The following is a 13,196-nucleotide window of genomic DNA, read 5'->3' on the forward strand; positions in this document are numbered from 1 at the left end:
ATTTTTGCAATTCTTGCCTAATCAAGAATATGGTCGCCCAAGCGAGACCTTTCTTCAACCTGAAGAACTCTATCTCGCTTAAGCGAGAATGAGTGGCTCAAGCGAGACTTCGTGGAGTATATATACTCCTTGAATCTGAAGAGTGAAGCTAGCTGGGGATTTTGGAGAAGAATACAAACCTGCTGGAGCTGCGACCACGAGCAGAACTCAGTTCATATTTTCTTCTTCTTCTTCTTTAGTTCGTAGGTTTTGATGGCTGCCATGAGTGGCTAAATTTTCTCTTAGGGATTGAATGTAATCTATTCGAACTTGGATGTAATATGGTGATATTTATATATAGCATTTCTGTTTTTACTCAATATTGATATTATTGTTTTGTTCTTAATGCTTGATTCTATCTGATCAATAGATGTTTTGATATTGATTTTTAGATCTGACTGGAAAGTATTTCTGAAAATCTAATTTGAACAATGATACTTAATATACTGTGATGCTAGGAATAGATCTCAATATATCAATTGCTTTTAACACTCGACTGTACTGTTGGATAGTTTGCTGAATATGTGAGGAATCAATATTCAGTGAACTAATCTTATGAATTTTATACGCGAGGGATTGATATAAATGATTTTTGAGTATACATCAATATTGGTATTTTCAAATGTTATGTATTATATTCATTCAGATTACAGACAAAGGAGATAGATGAAATTCAATCCCAGTTTCTTTTACTGAATTTTTCTAAACTTTTTACGCTTTTACTGTATTAATTTTATGAAATAGTCAATGACAAGTCAAATTAAAATTTCTGTATGTATATGCTGATTGAGATAATTATTTATTTCAATTGAATCCGTTCCTTAAGGGTTCGACACTCTACTTAAAAATTATTATACTACAGTTGAGTTTTGGTACGCTTGCCAAGAGACCAACAACACCATGAAAAATTGTCCTTCTTCAATAAGTCAGATAAAGGAGCGGTTATTGTGGCATAACCCTTAATGAACCTTCGATAATACTCCGTGATGCCCAAAAAACCTCGTAGTTGCTTCAAATTAGTTGGCTCTGGCCAATCCAAAATTGTCTGGACCTTTGTTGTATCCATTGCCACCCCATTCCTGGAAACAGTGTGACCCAGATAATCAATTTGTTGTAACCCAAAGGAACATTTTGAAAGGCGTGCAAAAAGTGTGCTTGTAATACTTTTAGCACCTCCTCCAAATGATGGAGGTGTAAAGGCCACAAAGAGTTGTAAATCAAGATGTTTTCAAAGAAATGTAGCAGGAGCATTAGAGAGTCCAAATGGCATGACCAGCCATTCATAGAGGCCTTGATGAGTTATGAAGGCAGTTTTATGTCTATCCTCTAGTTTGACCAATATTTGATGATAACCATATCGCAGGTTCATCTCGGAAAAATACTAAGCACCATGCAATTCATCAATGAGCTCATCCACAGTGGGTATAGGAAAACTATCTTTCACTGTAATGACATTTAAGGCTCGATAGTCGGTACAAAACCGCCATGTGTCGTCCTTCTTCTTGACCAAGACAATGGGGGAAGAAAATGGACTGGTGCTAGGCACAATAATCCCAACTTGAAGCATGTCGTGTATCATGGTTTCTATTTGTATTTTCTGACTATGAGGTACCTGTAGGGTCGAACCTTAACAGGGTCAAAACCGGGAAGCAAGGGAATCGAATGATCGTGGGCCCAAGAAGGGGGTAAACTTGAGGGCAAAGAGAAAACATCTTCGTACGTGTGCAACAACCCTGCCAATGTCGGTTCGATATCTTGGGGAAGAGATAAACAATGTTCTAGAGGTAATTCGGGTCTAATGATTTGGAGTGTAAATAATTCTGCTACAGTGTGTGTTGTGCATTCGCCGTAAATGAGTGAAATGTGCAGGACTTGGGAGTTGGGATCGTTCACCATGCAATGTGATAGACTGATTATTCAAATAGAACTTCAAAGTCAAATTACTGTAATTAGAAATATGAGGGCCAACAATAGCCAACCAAGCAGCACCTAAAACCAAATCATCCCTACTAATTTGCAACAAATATATGGGTAATTTCAAAGAATGCCCCTGAATCTTAACCTCCAAATCTTTCACCAATCCTTCTGCCATTAACGGGCTTCCATTGCCAACTAAAATCGGCAAGGTGGGGACAATTTCAACAGGTAATTTTAGGTAGTGGGAAAGTCGGGGTTGTAGAAAATTATTGGAGCTGCCATTGTCTAATAAGATCTGAACCTGCATGCCATTTATGGATCCTTGAAATTTCATAGTGCCAAGCCCAAATGATCCTTTTAGAGCATTATATGACAAATGGTGATCTTGACAGTCCTGAAGAACAATGTTTGCATTACTGTTAGGAGGATCGGGTTGTAAGTCTACCGGAGCATTTTCTTCCATATGCAAAATGAGATACTGTTTATTAGGACACCTATGGGTGGGTGTAAACTTGTCATCACAAGTGTAGCACAACCCTTTCTCACGGCGAAGCAACATTTTCGTTGTAGTCATTCTCTTGACATTAGGAAGTTTCGGGTTAGTCATAGTGAAAGGTGGTTTTGGTGAGGGAAGGAATGAGGGTAGGCTGGTGGATTTAACGGATTTGGTATGGCTACTGGGTAGGCTATTTGAAGTGGTTTGTGTTTTAGGCCAAGGGTTGGGATGGAACACTCTAAGCTTAGTAGTATACTTCTCTTCATATAACTTGGCAAGGGACACAGATAAGATCAAAGTAGTGGGGGCTTGAGCAATAACATCACGACGAACCTCCTGCTTAAAACCACTGATAAAACAATCCAGCATGGCCTCTGGCATGATTCCTTGGACACGGTTGGCAAGGGTAGTAAATTGCGTCTAATACTCAAAGACAGTAGTGACCTGTGTAAGTTTAAACAGTTGTGCTCTGGAACACTCATACAGTGAAGGTCCAAATTCAAGTTCAAGGGATCGAGTAAAAGCAACCGAGGAGTGAAAAGGGTTAGTGCGAGTGATCAATTGATAGCACAGAACAACCTCTCTTTCAAGATGAATGGCAGTGATAGTCAGACTATGATCATTAAGGGTATTGTAGTAGGAAAAAAATTGTTTAGCTTTAAAGATCCATTGTAGAACATTCGAACCATTGAAGCGTGGAAAATCGAGTTTAATATTCTGCACCTGGAAAGGGGGAAGAGGCGGATGGGCATCACCATATGGAGGCTTCTTCAATAGCAACTCCAGGGTTGTTTCCAATGTCTCAAACCGAGACACATATTGGATGTCCCGTGACTCCATTAATTCGAGCAACCTCTTAACATCAGTTGCGAGGTCATGTGTGTATTCTCTACCATCTCTCCATGAGCCTCTCAATGAAAGAACCAGTTTGTAATGTATACGAAAAGCCAAAACAGATATCGATGAATAATGTGCAGAAAATAATACCAAAGGAAAGATAATCTGTAAAAGTATTCTCGTAGTCTCAATGTATTATTATGTAGTCTTAATGGAATCTTTAAGAGAACTTCACCCATAAAATTTAAGATAATGTTTCATGCTAACTTTTTGGTTTTTTCCCTAGGATAATGATATTTCAACAAAAGTTTTTGACAAGTTTTTTACAAAGGTGATATGGCAGCAATTTTTTTAAATTTTAATTACGAAAAGGTTAGTTCACACGTGCAGCAGAAAGAGAAAGAAAACTGGAATTAAATGTCAATTAGAGAGAGAAAGTGAAGAGAGAAAAGGGGGAAAGTGAGCCCGCCGGAGTTTGTGGTTCAGTGAAAGTGAGATTCCGGCAAGCATTTTGCCGGGGGGGGGTGGAGGATAGTTATCAGTGAAAGCGAAGACTCTCCCTATCATCCAGAAGACGAAGGTTTTGGAGTTGGTAGTGTTTTGCGAACTCTGGGTCCACCTTCCTTGGTCGGCAGCAACCATTTGGTGGTTGTGTCCGTTGCATTGTAAGTTTATTTTGGTCCCATTTGACATTTGCGTACTGTGTTGGTTGATGATGAAGTTAATCTCGTTTTCGTCAAGTTTTGACTTCTTTTGCGAACAAGTTGGTTTTCTACATGTTCGTTTTTTATGTTGTTGGGGAAAAGTGATTTGGTGGTGTTATCGTGAATGTTACTGAATTTTTGAGAACCCATTTTTCCCGTTCGGTGTTGTCTGTTATAGAGGTGTAGGTACTTGAAAATTTTGAAGAAACCCCATGTTTTCTAAGTTCGTATCTGTGTCCTCATGTGTTGTTGTCTGTATTGTAAAATTGTTGGCAGTTACTTCATTTGTATTTGATTTCTAGGGTTTCGGTACTGGCAGGTTATGAATGTGAGGTTGTTCAACGATGTCATGTATTCTGTGTTGTGTAAGAAATATATTTTGCTTTGTGCCTACATCCCTATAATGTTGATTTGGTTACTTTAGACTTCTCATTTGTGTGTCTGTGTGATTATACTCATAAAACTTTTCCATTAAATAACCATAATTGTTGGTCATTATGAAAAAAAAAGAGAAAAATATTATGTGTAACCTTTGAATATCATATTTTGTTCAGGTAGTTTGAGGGTTAGTGAAAGATCCTGTTGTCCATGAAAATGTAATGGCTGAAGTAGTTGGTCATCATAAAATTATGAGCTTGTCCATGCTACTTTGAAGCCTGACATTGTCCTTCCCCCATGCATGGATCCGAAGATTGATGAGTTATTGCGGAAACTTGTGAAACCCTCCATTGTCACCAACAACACTGACCATGGCCAAGGTTCCTCTGGCACTGATGGTACCTCCTCAAGCACTCAGGGTGCGCCAACAACAGAGTAGTGAAAATATTAGACAAATCCCATGATTGTGGTGCTTAGTATTATGAAATTTGCTTTACTTCCATTGGGATGTTTCTTAGTTTGCTAGCTTGTCGTAATATTTTGTGTGTGTTATTTTGCTGCTTAGTATTGTCCCTATTATTGGTCGTTTGAAAACTTCAAGTGATTTATTCACTAAAACTATGTTAATCATCGTTCTAGGGACTACCGCAAACGTATGTGGGGATGTACAATACACTGTATGTTGTTTAAAAAGTTCCACTGTTCACTAAACTTAATTAAATGTATGATTTTGGAACATTGAACATTCATTTACTAACTCAAAAGGATGTAATTAAATCTATCATCAAATGGACATTCAAAGGAGCACAAGTCTAAATTCAGTATACACAAAGCACAGTACTGGTACCAAAGTGGGGACTTACTCATTAATATGTGGGGAGTAACCCCATCATTTATTATCAGAGGTTGTAGTTTTTAGTGCTCGTAATTTAAACATGATATTTTAACCCATTAATTCATTCGTTGACTAAAAGATAATTTTTTTAACCCATAAGTGATGTAGTTTATTGGGTGGGTGGTTTGTCAGTGACTGTGTGGTTTCTGCCTATGTGGGAAGTAAGTCATACCTATGTGGGGAGTAACATGTATTTTTTTGTCTGTACAACGAGGACTAAAGTGAAGGTCATTCATATACTCAATTTCCATAATTTTTCATTCATTAAATGCTATCCAAAGTCTTCTCCATGCATGCAACGTCCATGAACTGAACTGGGATCTTTGTCAAACAACACAAAAACAAAATAACAAACATCACAAATAAGTGGGGAGTAAGGAATACATATGTGGGGAGTTACATGTATTTTTTTGCCTGTACAACACGAACTGAAGTGAAGGTCATTTATACACTCAATTTCCATAATTTTTCATTCATTAAATGTTATCCAAAGTCTTCTCCATGCACGCAACGTCCATGAACTGAACTGGGATCTTTGTCAAACAACACAAAAATGAAATAACAGACATCACAAATAAGTGGGGAGTAAGGAATACAAATGTGGGGAGTTACATGTATTTTTTCGCTTGTACAACGCGGACTGAAGTGAAGGTCATTTATATACTCAATTTCCATAATTTTTCATTCATTAAATGCTATCCAAAGTCTTCTCCATGCACGCAACGTCCATGAACTGAACTGGGATCTTTGTCAAACAACACAAAACCGAAATAACAGACATCACAAATAAATGAGGAGTAAGGAATACAAATGTGGGGAGTTAAATGTATTTTTTCGCCTGTACAACGCGGACTAAAGTGAAAGTCATTTATATACTCAATATCTATAATTTTTCATTCATTAAATGCTATCGAAAGTCTTCTCCATGCACGCAATGTTCATCAACTGAACTGGGATCTTTGTCAAACAACACAAAAACGAATTGTTTAAAATGCTTCCTTTACAACATCATGATGAAGTTCTTCATCTGACACGGACACATCAACAACACACTATAAAAAACAACAGATAATTATAAACAAATTCCCTCTATGTAGCATCAAACTAAAACGAACAACATATTTTTAAGCTTCACCTCACCATATTCTTATCAAATGCACTCCTTATGACTTTGTCACCAACTCTGACATTCATCCAATGCAATAGTCGAGGGAACTTGTTCATCCGACATGTCAACTTTGTGTTGCACACAAGTAAATGATCAAATGACCATAACTGCAAAAAATAAAATAAATTACAACGGCAACTTCAGCACAATCAACATCATCATTTCAACACAATAAAAAACAATAATGTACTTACCTGAAGCAAATAAACACAACCCACAACATCAAAATGCTTTGCACTTGACTCGTTCTTCAATCCCAATGAAGCAATGCACAAGCTACTAACCAAGTACTCGTACACTAATGTACCCCAATTATATTTCCCGATGTTGTCCATATCATCAACTATTTTAAAAATTATTGGGAAAACACTACCCTTCTTATTGGGCAATAAGAATTCTGATATCCCTAACAAAATGTAAATCCTGCAAAAGACTTCTACACCACCAACATCATCATCATATTTCAAAAGATAGTCGTATATCAACTTAACAATAACACCCCCAAAAATATTCAAACTGTCACTATCCAAAATTGTCTCATTTAAATCAATTCTTTCACCCAAAACCCTCAAACCTAACCCTAAACAAACATCTAATAGATTAAATTCTACGACTTGGCCACCAATATGAAAACCGCCCCTTCTCTCAACCCAGTTGTAACATAACAGACTCAAAAGTTTCCTACTGATCTTCACCGAATCGGTTAACATGGGAAACCACCAAAATGGAGTGCCTTCAATATACTTCTTCTGTTGCACACTTAGTTTATTGTTTATAGCACTGATAAACTTCGTTTTGCAGAAATGACGAAATAAAATCTGAAAAACATAACAAAGAACTAAATATCATTGATTATAATTGCACAACGATCACATGACTAGAGATTAACAAACCTTCTTCTCCTCTGAGCAATCAACATGTCCATCACGTTTGCGGTCCATCTTACAATCTTACAACGCCATACACATCACACACACACCAGATGCATCACAAAATATGACATGTAAAGGCAACAATAAATTTATCCAACGTCAACACCCTATACACAAACTGGACAACCAAACACAAACATAAAATGCTCATTCACCAACCATATCTCTCAAAAGAACAAAAATGACCAACAACCACATCCACAGCCAACGAGATCAACTTTACAAACACATCCCCCAATTCATTCAAACTTGCAAAACTAAATTATATCATTCTATACACATCCTCTGCGTAATACGAACGAAATACGTTACCCTTTCTTTCTCTTTCCGCCGCACGTGTGAACTAACCTTTGCGTAATTAAAATTTAAAAAAACCGCTGCCACGTCACCTTTGTAAAAAACTTTTCAAAAACTTTTGTTGAAATATCATTATCCTTTTCCCTATATGTTTCTTTATCAAATTAATCAATACTTTATTAATACCTTCCACATGACCATTTGTTTGCACATAATAAGGTGTTGATGATAGTAATTTAATATTTATCGACTCACATATCAAACACCTTCTCTCCCAATTAACATTGTTCTCAATCTATATTTATTTATTCTTGGATTCTAGATCTGTAAATAATAATACGTTACTCGATAAAATCAATTACTGTATCACACCTAGCCGATTCCGCTAGCATACCAACACATATCACCCTTGACCGACAACTCATATCGGACAAGGCTGGGGGACTGGTGTACCACACCTAACCAAACTCAATCAAATAAGTAAACAATGCATCAAGGCAGCCAAGTATTCAACCTAGGCCGAGTCAGTCTAACTTGTACCGGACATGGTCAATTTAACCATATAAATAATAACCCTCACAAACATGCCAGAGACAACCCAAGTACACGACCTAGGCCGTCATGGTCTCGAACTTAACTGAACAAAGGCTATAGTAACAACAAAGTGGCCAACACGGATAGTATGCGGCCAAGGACGACATCTGACAAGTCAAGAAGTAAACGAATCAGACCGCTCTTAAAGACTTGGTAAAATGGAAGCCCCCGCGTTCAATAGGCCTTAAGGGCCTGGATTAGGGCCCAGACCTACTCATAGCCCAGGTTAGGGCCCAGACCTACTCATAGCCCAGGTTAGGGCCCAAGCCAAGGTCCGGCCCATTGGATAACCAGACATCATTTAATGCTCTATAAATACGCATGGACCCCAGTAATTAAAGGTACACATTCATTAATCACTGATTTGACTTTTTGAGAACTTTGACTTACTTGAGATTCGGAGACCCTTCTGCAGGTAATCCCTCCTGGGTTCAAGCTGACATGTATCAACTAGGGAGAGACCAACTGAGAAGATAGCGGACTACATGATAAGGTGACACTTGTGCCTAACTCATCTTGTTTGTTCTTTGCACGAACAATTACATAAGTGGAATCCACATCTTTTAATGAATAGCTTCAAACATTTAGTAAAATAAGTCGTATAATCGCTTGGACCGTTTATTTCTTTCCAAACTGTGCCGAGTACTGGCTTGTGTATGTACAAATAGAGCAATTGACAAAAATAGATGAAACGTGTTGAGATGAACTAATTAATCCAAATGATTAGTTAATTATTCAGACTAGAAGGAAAATTACAAAAGTTAGTGTGGGAGTGCAAGTGTAATGTGAAATCTGAATTTAGAGTTAAGACACGTGCATCACACACAGTGTCCAGATATGAATTATAAGCAGTGGTGTGTAGCCTGTCTGAGTTAAAACAAAATCTTGTTGATAAGTTATATATAGAAAGAAGTGAGGGCACAGAGAGAGAAGGATCAAAATCACTAGTGAAGGTGAAGTAGTGAGCAGCGATGGAGTTGTTGAGTTGCAGAAACATCATGTTCATCTTCCTCACCGTTTTGATATTAACTGCAGAGGCGTCAGAGTCAGAATCAGAATCAGAAGAAAGCAGCATCATATCAAGATTCCAGCAGTACCTGAAAATCGACACTGCCCAACCCAGCCCGCGATACAAGGAAGCAGCGGAATTTCTGATATCGGAAGGGAAAAGGCTCTCTCTGGAATCCCAAAGCATAGAGTTTGTGGAAGGGAAGCCTCTGGTTGTTCTGAAATGGGAGGGCACAAACCCACACCTTCCCTCCATCCTCCTTTACTCCCACACCGACGTCGTTCCCTCCGAGCACTCCAAGTGGACCCACCACCCCTTCAGCGCCCACCTCGATTCCCAAGGCCGCATCTTCGCCCGCGGCTCCCAGGACATGAAGTGCGTCGGCATGCAGTACCTCGAAGCCCTCCGCCGTCTCAGGGCCCAAAACTTCCGCCCCCTCCGCTCTATCTACCTCGCCTTCGCCCCCGACGAAGAGATCGGCGGCCACGACGGCGCCGAGAAGTTAGCCCAATCGGAGATCTTCCAACGGATGAATGTGGGCGTGGTGCTTGACGAAGGGCTGGCTTCCCCCGACGCCCACTACAGGGCCTTCTACGCCGAGAGAAGCCCCTGGTGGTTGGTCATCAAGGCCGTTGGGGCTCCCGGCCATGGATCCAAGCTTTATGACAACTCTGCCATGGAGAATCTCCTCAAGAGCATTGAAGCTATCAGAAGGTTTCGCGCTTCACAGTTCGACCTCATCAAGGCCGGCTTCAAGGCCGAAGGCGAAGTTGTTTCTGTTAACATGGTCTTTCTCAAGGCTGGAACTCCATCTCCCACTGTAAGTCCACCACTACCTTTTCTTCTCCTCATACACTACAGCACAACAAAAATGTTCCCTCAACATTTGACTGTGTTTTCTCTAACAATCATCATCATGGTTGTATTCTATTTGCCTTTTGCTTTGGCAGGGTTTTGTCATGAATTTGCAGCCGTCTGAAGCAGAAGCTGGATTTGACATTCGGGTGCCACCTACTGCTGATACGGAATCCTTGGAGAGACGCATTGCTGAAGAATGGGCACCTTCGTCCCGCAATATGTCATTCTCTGTAATTTGCTAATTATCCACTCTTTCCTCTATTTATTTCTTCCATCTAGTATATTTTTTAATGCACACTGCTTATAGTTGATTCACTGCTTGACTTTTTCACCATTGAAATTTGCACTCTTAGAGTAACCTTCTGCAATTTTTCTTTACCTTATATCGACTAGATATATGACCTAGGATATAAGTAGTTACAAACTTCTTTTGAAAATTTTTTGAAAATTTTTTGAGATTGAGTTATGTTCAAAATTCACTTTAAAAGGTGGTATCAATGTGTATCCTACTAAGATTTATTAGACCTTTTAGTTCTTCAACTATTGTTTTTTAACTTTAAGGAATCTTTTCAACTAGAAAAAAAAGAAAAGAAAAAAGAGTAGAGAAAGTCATGGGTAATGCTTCCCACAAATAGTAGATAAACCTGTATTTTCATTATCAAGTATATACAAGCACTTAGTAAAGGTAGATTTGTGTCCTCTTACTTCTTTGCATGGCTAGATATTCTGGTAACCAATCATTCTTTTTGTGGTTTGTGTCTAGTGAATTATGGTGTACACTGTTCATTATAAGTGTATTTTGTATCAGTTGGTTCAATTTTGTTCTGGTCCTTAATTTCTGATCATTTCAAGTTTTCGCCTGGTGAAGGCGCCTTCCTAGTTTTGTGTGTGGAAATGTATAGGTTATGGGTGAGAGTATGGATGATGTATATGGAATGTAAAGCTTGTGCTAGAAACAAATAAAGCGAAAAGAGTTGAAATTGATAAATAAATTTTGTTTGTTTGTAGGATGGGGTTTGATTTTGAATTGAAGTATAACTTATTTAAAATGGGTGTTCAATTTTAGATCCCAGATTGACCTGCCTTTATGAAAGGAGTTATGGTGATGGTTATGAAATGGATAGATGCTGTTTTTGGAATAAACTGACTTTTAATAGGATGGTTATAAAGTGGCATGCTGTTTTCTTATGTGATGGTTGAAAATCTCATCTGCATACCACATGATTGACTATTAGACTTTCCTCATTTTGAGAGTAGATCACCCCCTTAATAGATTCTTCATCTAATTTTAATTAGCTTGGGCAGTTCAAACAGAAGGCATCCACTCGCAACAAGTCTGGGAAACCACTCCTCACAAAAACCGATAGTTCCAATCCTTGGTGGAACCTTCTTGAAAATGCTGTCGAAATGGCTGGTGGTAAACTTGGTAAGCCGGAGGTCTTTCCTGCAGCTACAGATTCACGCTACTTCCGTGACCTTGGATTACCAGCAATTGGATTCTCACCTATGGCAAACACCCCTCTTCTACTCCATGACCATAATGAGGTGATTCCTTTAATTTGTTGTATGCTTAATGGCATGTTTTATCAGTCAGCTTATTTGCATAAGAGTTATCATTGTCCTTAGAATGATATATCTGATTTGTTATGTAGAACTGAGGTTTGCAATAGAGTCCTCATAGCCTCTTGCAAAACCCCTGTCTGCCAGATCAGAGCATAGTTTTGGTAAAGAAAGTGTGTAAGAGTCAATGAATATATCTGCTCGATTCTAAAACAATAGTCTTTTCAGGTTCAATTCAATTAATACGAATTTAGTCAAAACTACCCTTAACTTTTCAACTATTGTTTTTTTTTTCAATGTAAGTATTCTTTATTGTGTACTCTTAATTATATAGAGAAATATTGTGTTTTGGAATAGAGGGAATCATAGGAGGAGAAGGTAGGTGTTTACAGAAAACTGTTAGGATTTAAGGAGAAGAAGATAGCCTAATCCAAAAGACCAGTCCATTAGGTGAGAGAGCCTCAAGATCTAGTACTACGTCGAGTAATTCATTCTACTTTATGTGAATCTTCTAACATTTCACTCCTTTTAAGTGGTGACATCCACAACAGTTTTCACTTTTCTCTTTGACAACTTCACTCACATATCATGTATTTGGTTTGCACTTTAATCGTGCTTGTGTTGTTCTCGATATTTACCAAAATTGTACACTGAATATCATGAAGAAGGGAAAAGTAGGAAATTATTATAAAAATGAAGAGTTGATTTGAGTATTTATTTCACAACTTTATAAGTTTATAGGGCATATTGGTAACTTGGATAGTTGTGTGTCTTGAGAGTGTTATTAATTTTATTTTTGCCAAATTACATGAGAAAATTTATAATTTTCTCCAGATAAAAAATCTATGTTGAATAATAAAATAGTGTATATCGTGTATTTCATTTTAGTGTGTTTCTGTTAGGAGAAATTATTTCTTAGTGCATGATTCCCAAGGTAGCCTGACACCCAAATGAAAATATAGAAATCATCCATTATCAATTCTTAAACATAAAATGAGAATGTAACAGAAATTATTACTCTTAAGTGGGAGATCCTCAAATCTTAAGTACCACATGCGGGACTCAGATAGGAATTGACATTTTCTTTCTTCTTTTTGGGTATGAATTGCACTGATGTTCTTCTGTCAGCATCTCTGATTTTGATAACTGTATTTAGTTTGAGGTTGAAATTTGACATGAATTTCTTTTCTCCTTTATGCAGTTTCTGCACAAAGATGAATACTTGAAAGGGATTGAAATCTACGAGTCAATAATCAAGGCATATGCATCATTCAATGACCATGGAAGAAGAGATGGAGCATCCAAAGATGAGTTATGAGTATTAAATGATCATGCAAGAGATGAGTTACGAGCAAATGGTGCGGCACCACCAACCCATCTTAGTTCACAATTTCTGCCCTTTCTCGATCGATGTAACAATAAAGAGGAAAATTAATATTTAGAATTGACTGAGTAGATTATGACACGTGGCATTAAAGAGGAATCGAATGAGATGGTCACAAACTTAGCTCA

General features: G+C 38.0%; 1 protein-coding gene across 2 annotated transcripts; it reads left to right on the forward strand.

The window, feature by feature from the left end:
* The first annotated feature begins 9,047 nt into the window (after positions 1-9,047).
* AQI (Peptidase M20/M25/M40 family protein) lies at positions 9,048-13,196 on the forward strand. 2 transcript variants are annotated; one of them, XM_028058610.2, is made up of 4 exons: positions 9,048-10,086; positions 10,217-10,354; positions 11,421-11,669; positions 12,886-13,196. In XM_028058610.2, exons 1-4 carry the CDS (start codon positions 9,229-9,231, stop codon positions 13,000-13,002), a joined length of 1,362 nt encoding a protein of 453 aa, XP_027914411.1. In that variant the 5' UTR covers positions 9,048-9,228; the 3' UTR covers positions 13,003-13,196. The 2 variants fall into 2 exon arrangements, with proteins under 2 accessions (XP_027914411.1, XP_027914413.1); XM_028058612.2 differs by having other exon boundaries at positions 11,430-11,669.

This window comes from Vigna unguiculata, chromosome 2 (genome assembly GCF_037176805.1).
Source record: "Vigna unguiculata cultivar grain cowpea cultivar isolate G323 ecotype 2 chromosome 2, ASM3717680v1, whole genome shotgun sequence".
NCBI lineage: Eukaryota > Viridiplantae > Streptophyta > Magnoliopsida > Fabales > Fabaceae > Vigna > Vigna unguiculata.

Coding starts and splice junctions, on each gene's coding strand:
- AQI (XM_028058610.2), top strand. CDS start 9,229: ATGGAGTTGTTGAGTTGCAGAAACATCATGTTCATCTTCCTCACCGTT. Junction 10,087..10,216: donor CTGGAACTCCATCTCCCACT/GTAAGTCCACCA, acceptor TTGCTTTGGCAG/GGTTTTGTCATGAATTTGCA. Junction 10,355..11,420: donor CCCGCAATATGTCATTCTCT/GTAATTTGCTAA, acceptor AATTTTAATTAG/CTTGGGCAGTTCAAACAGAA.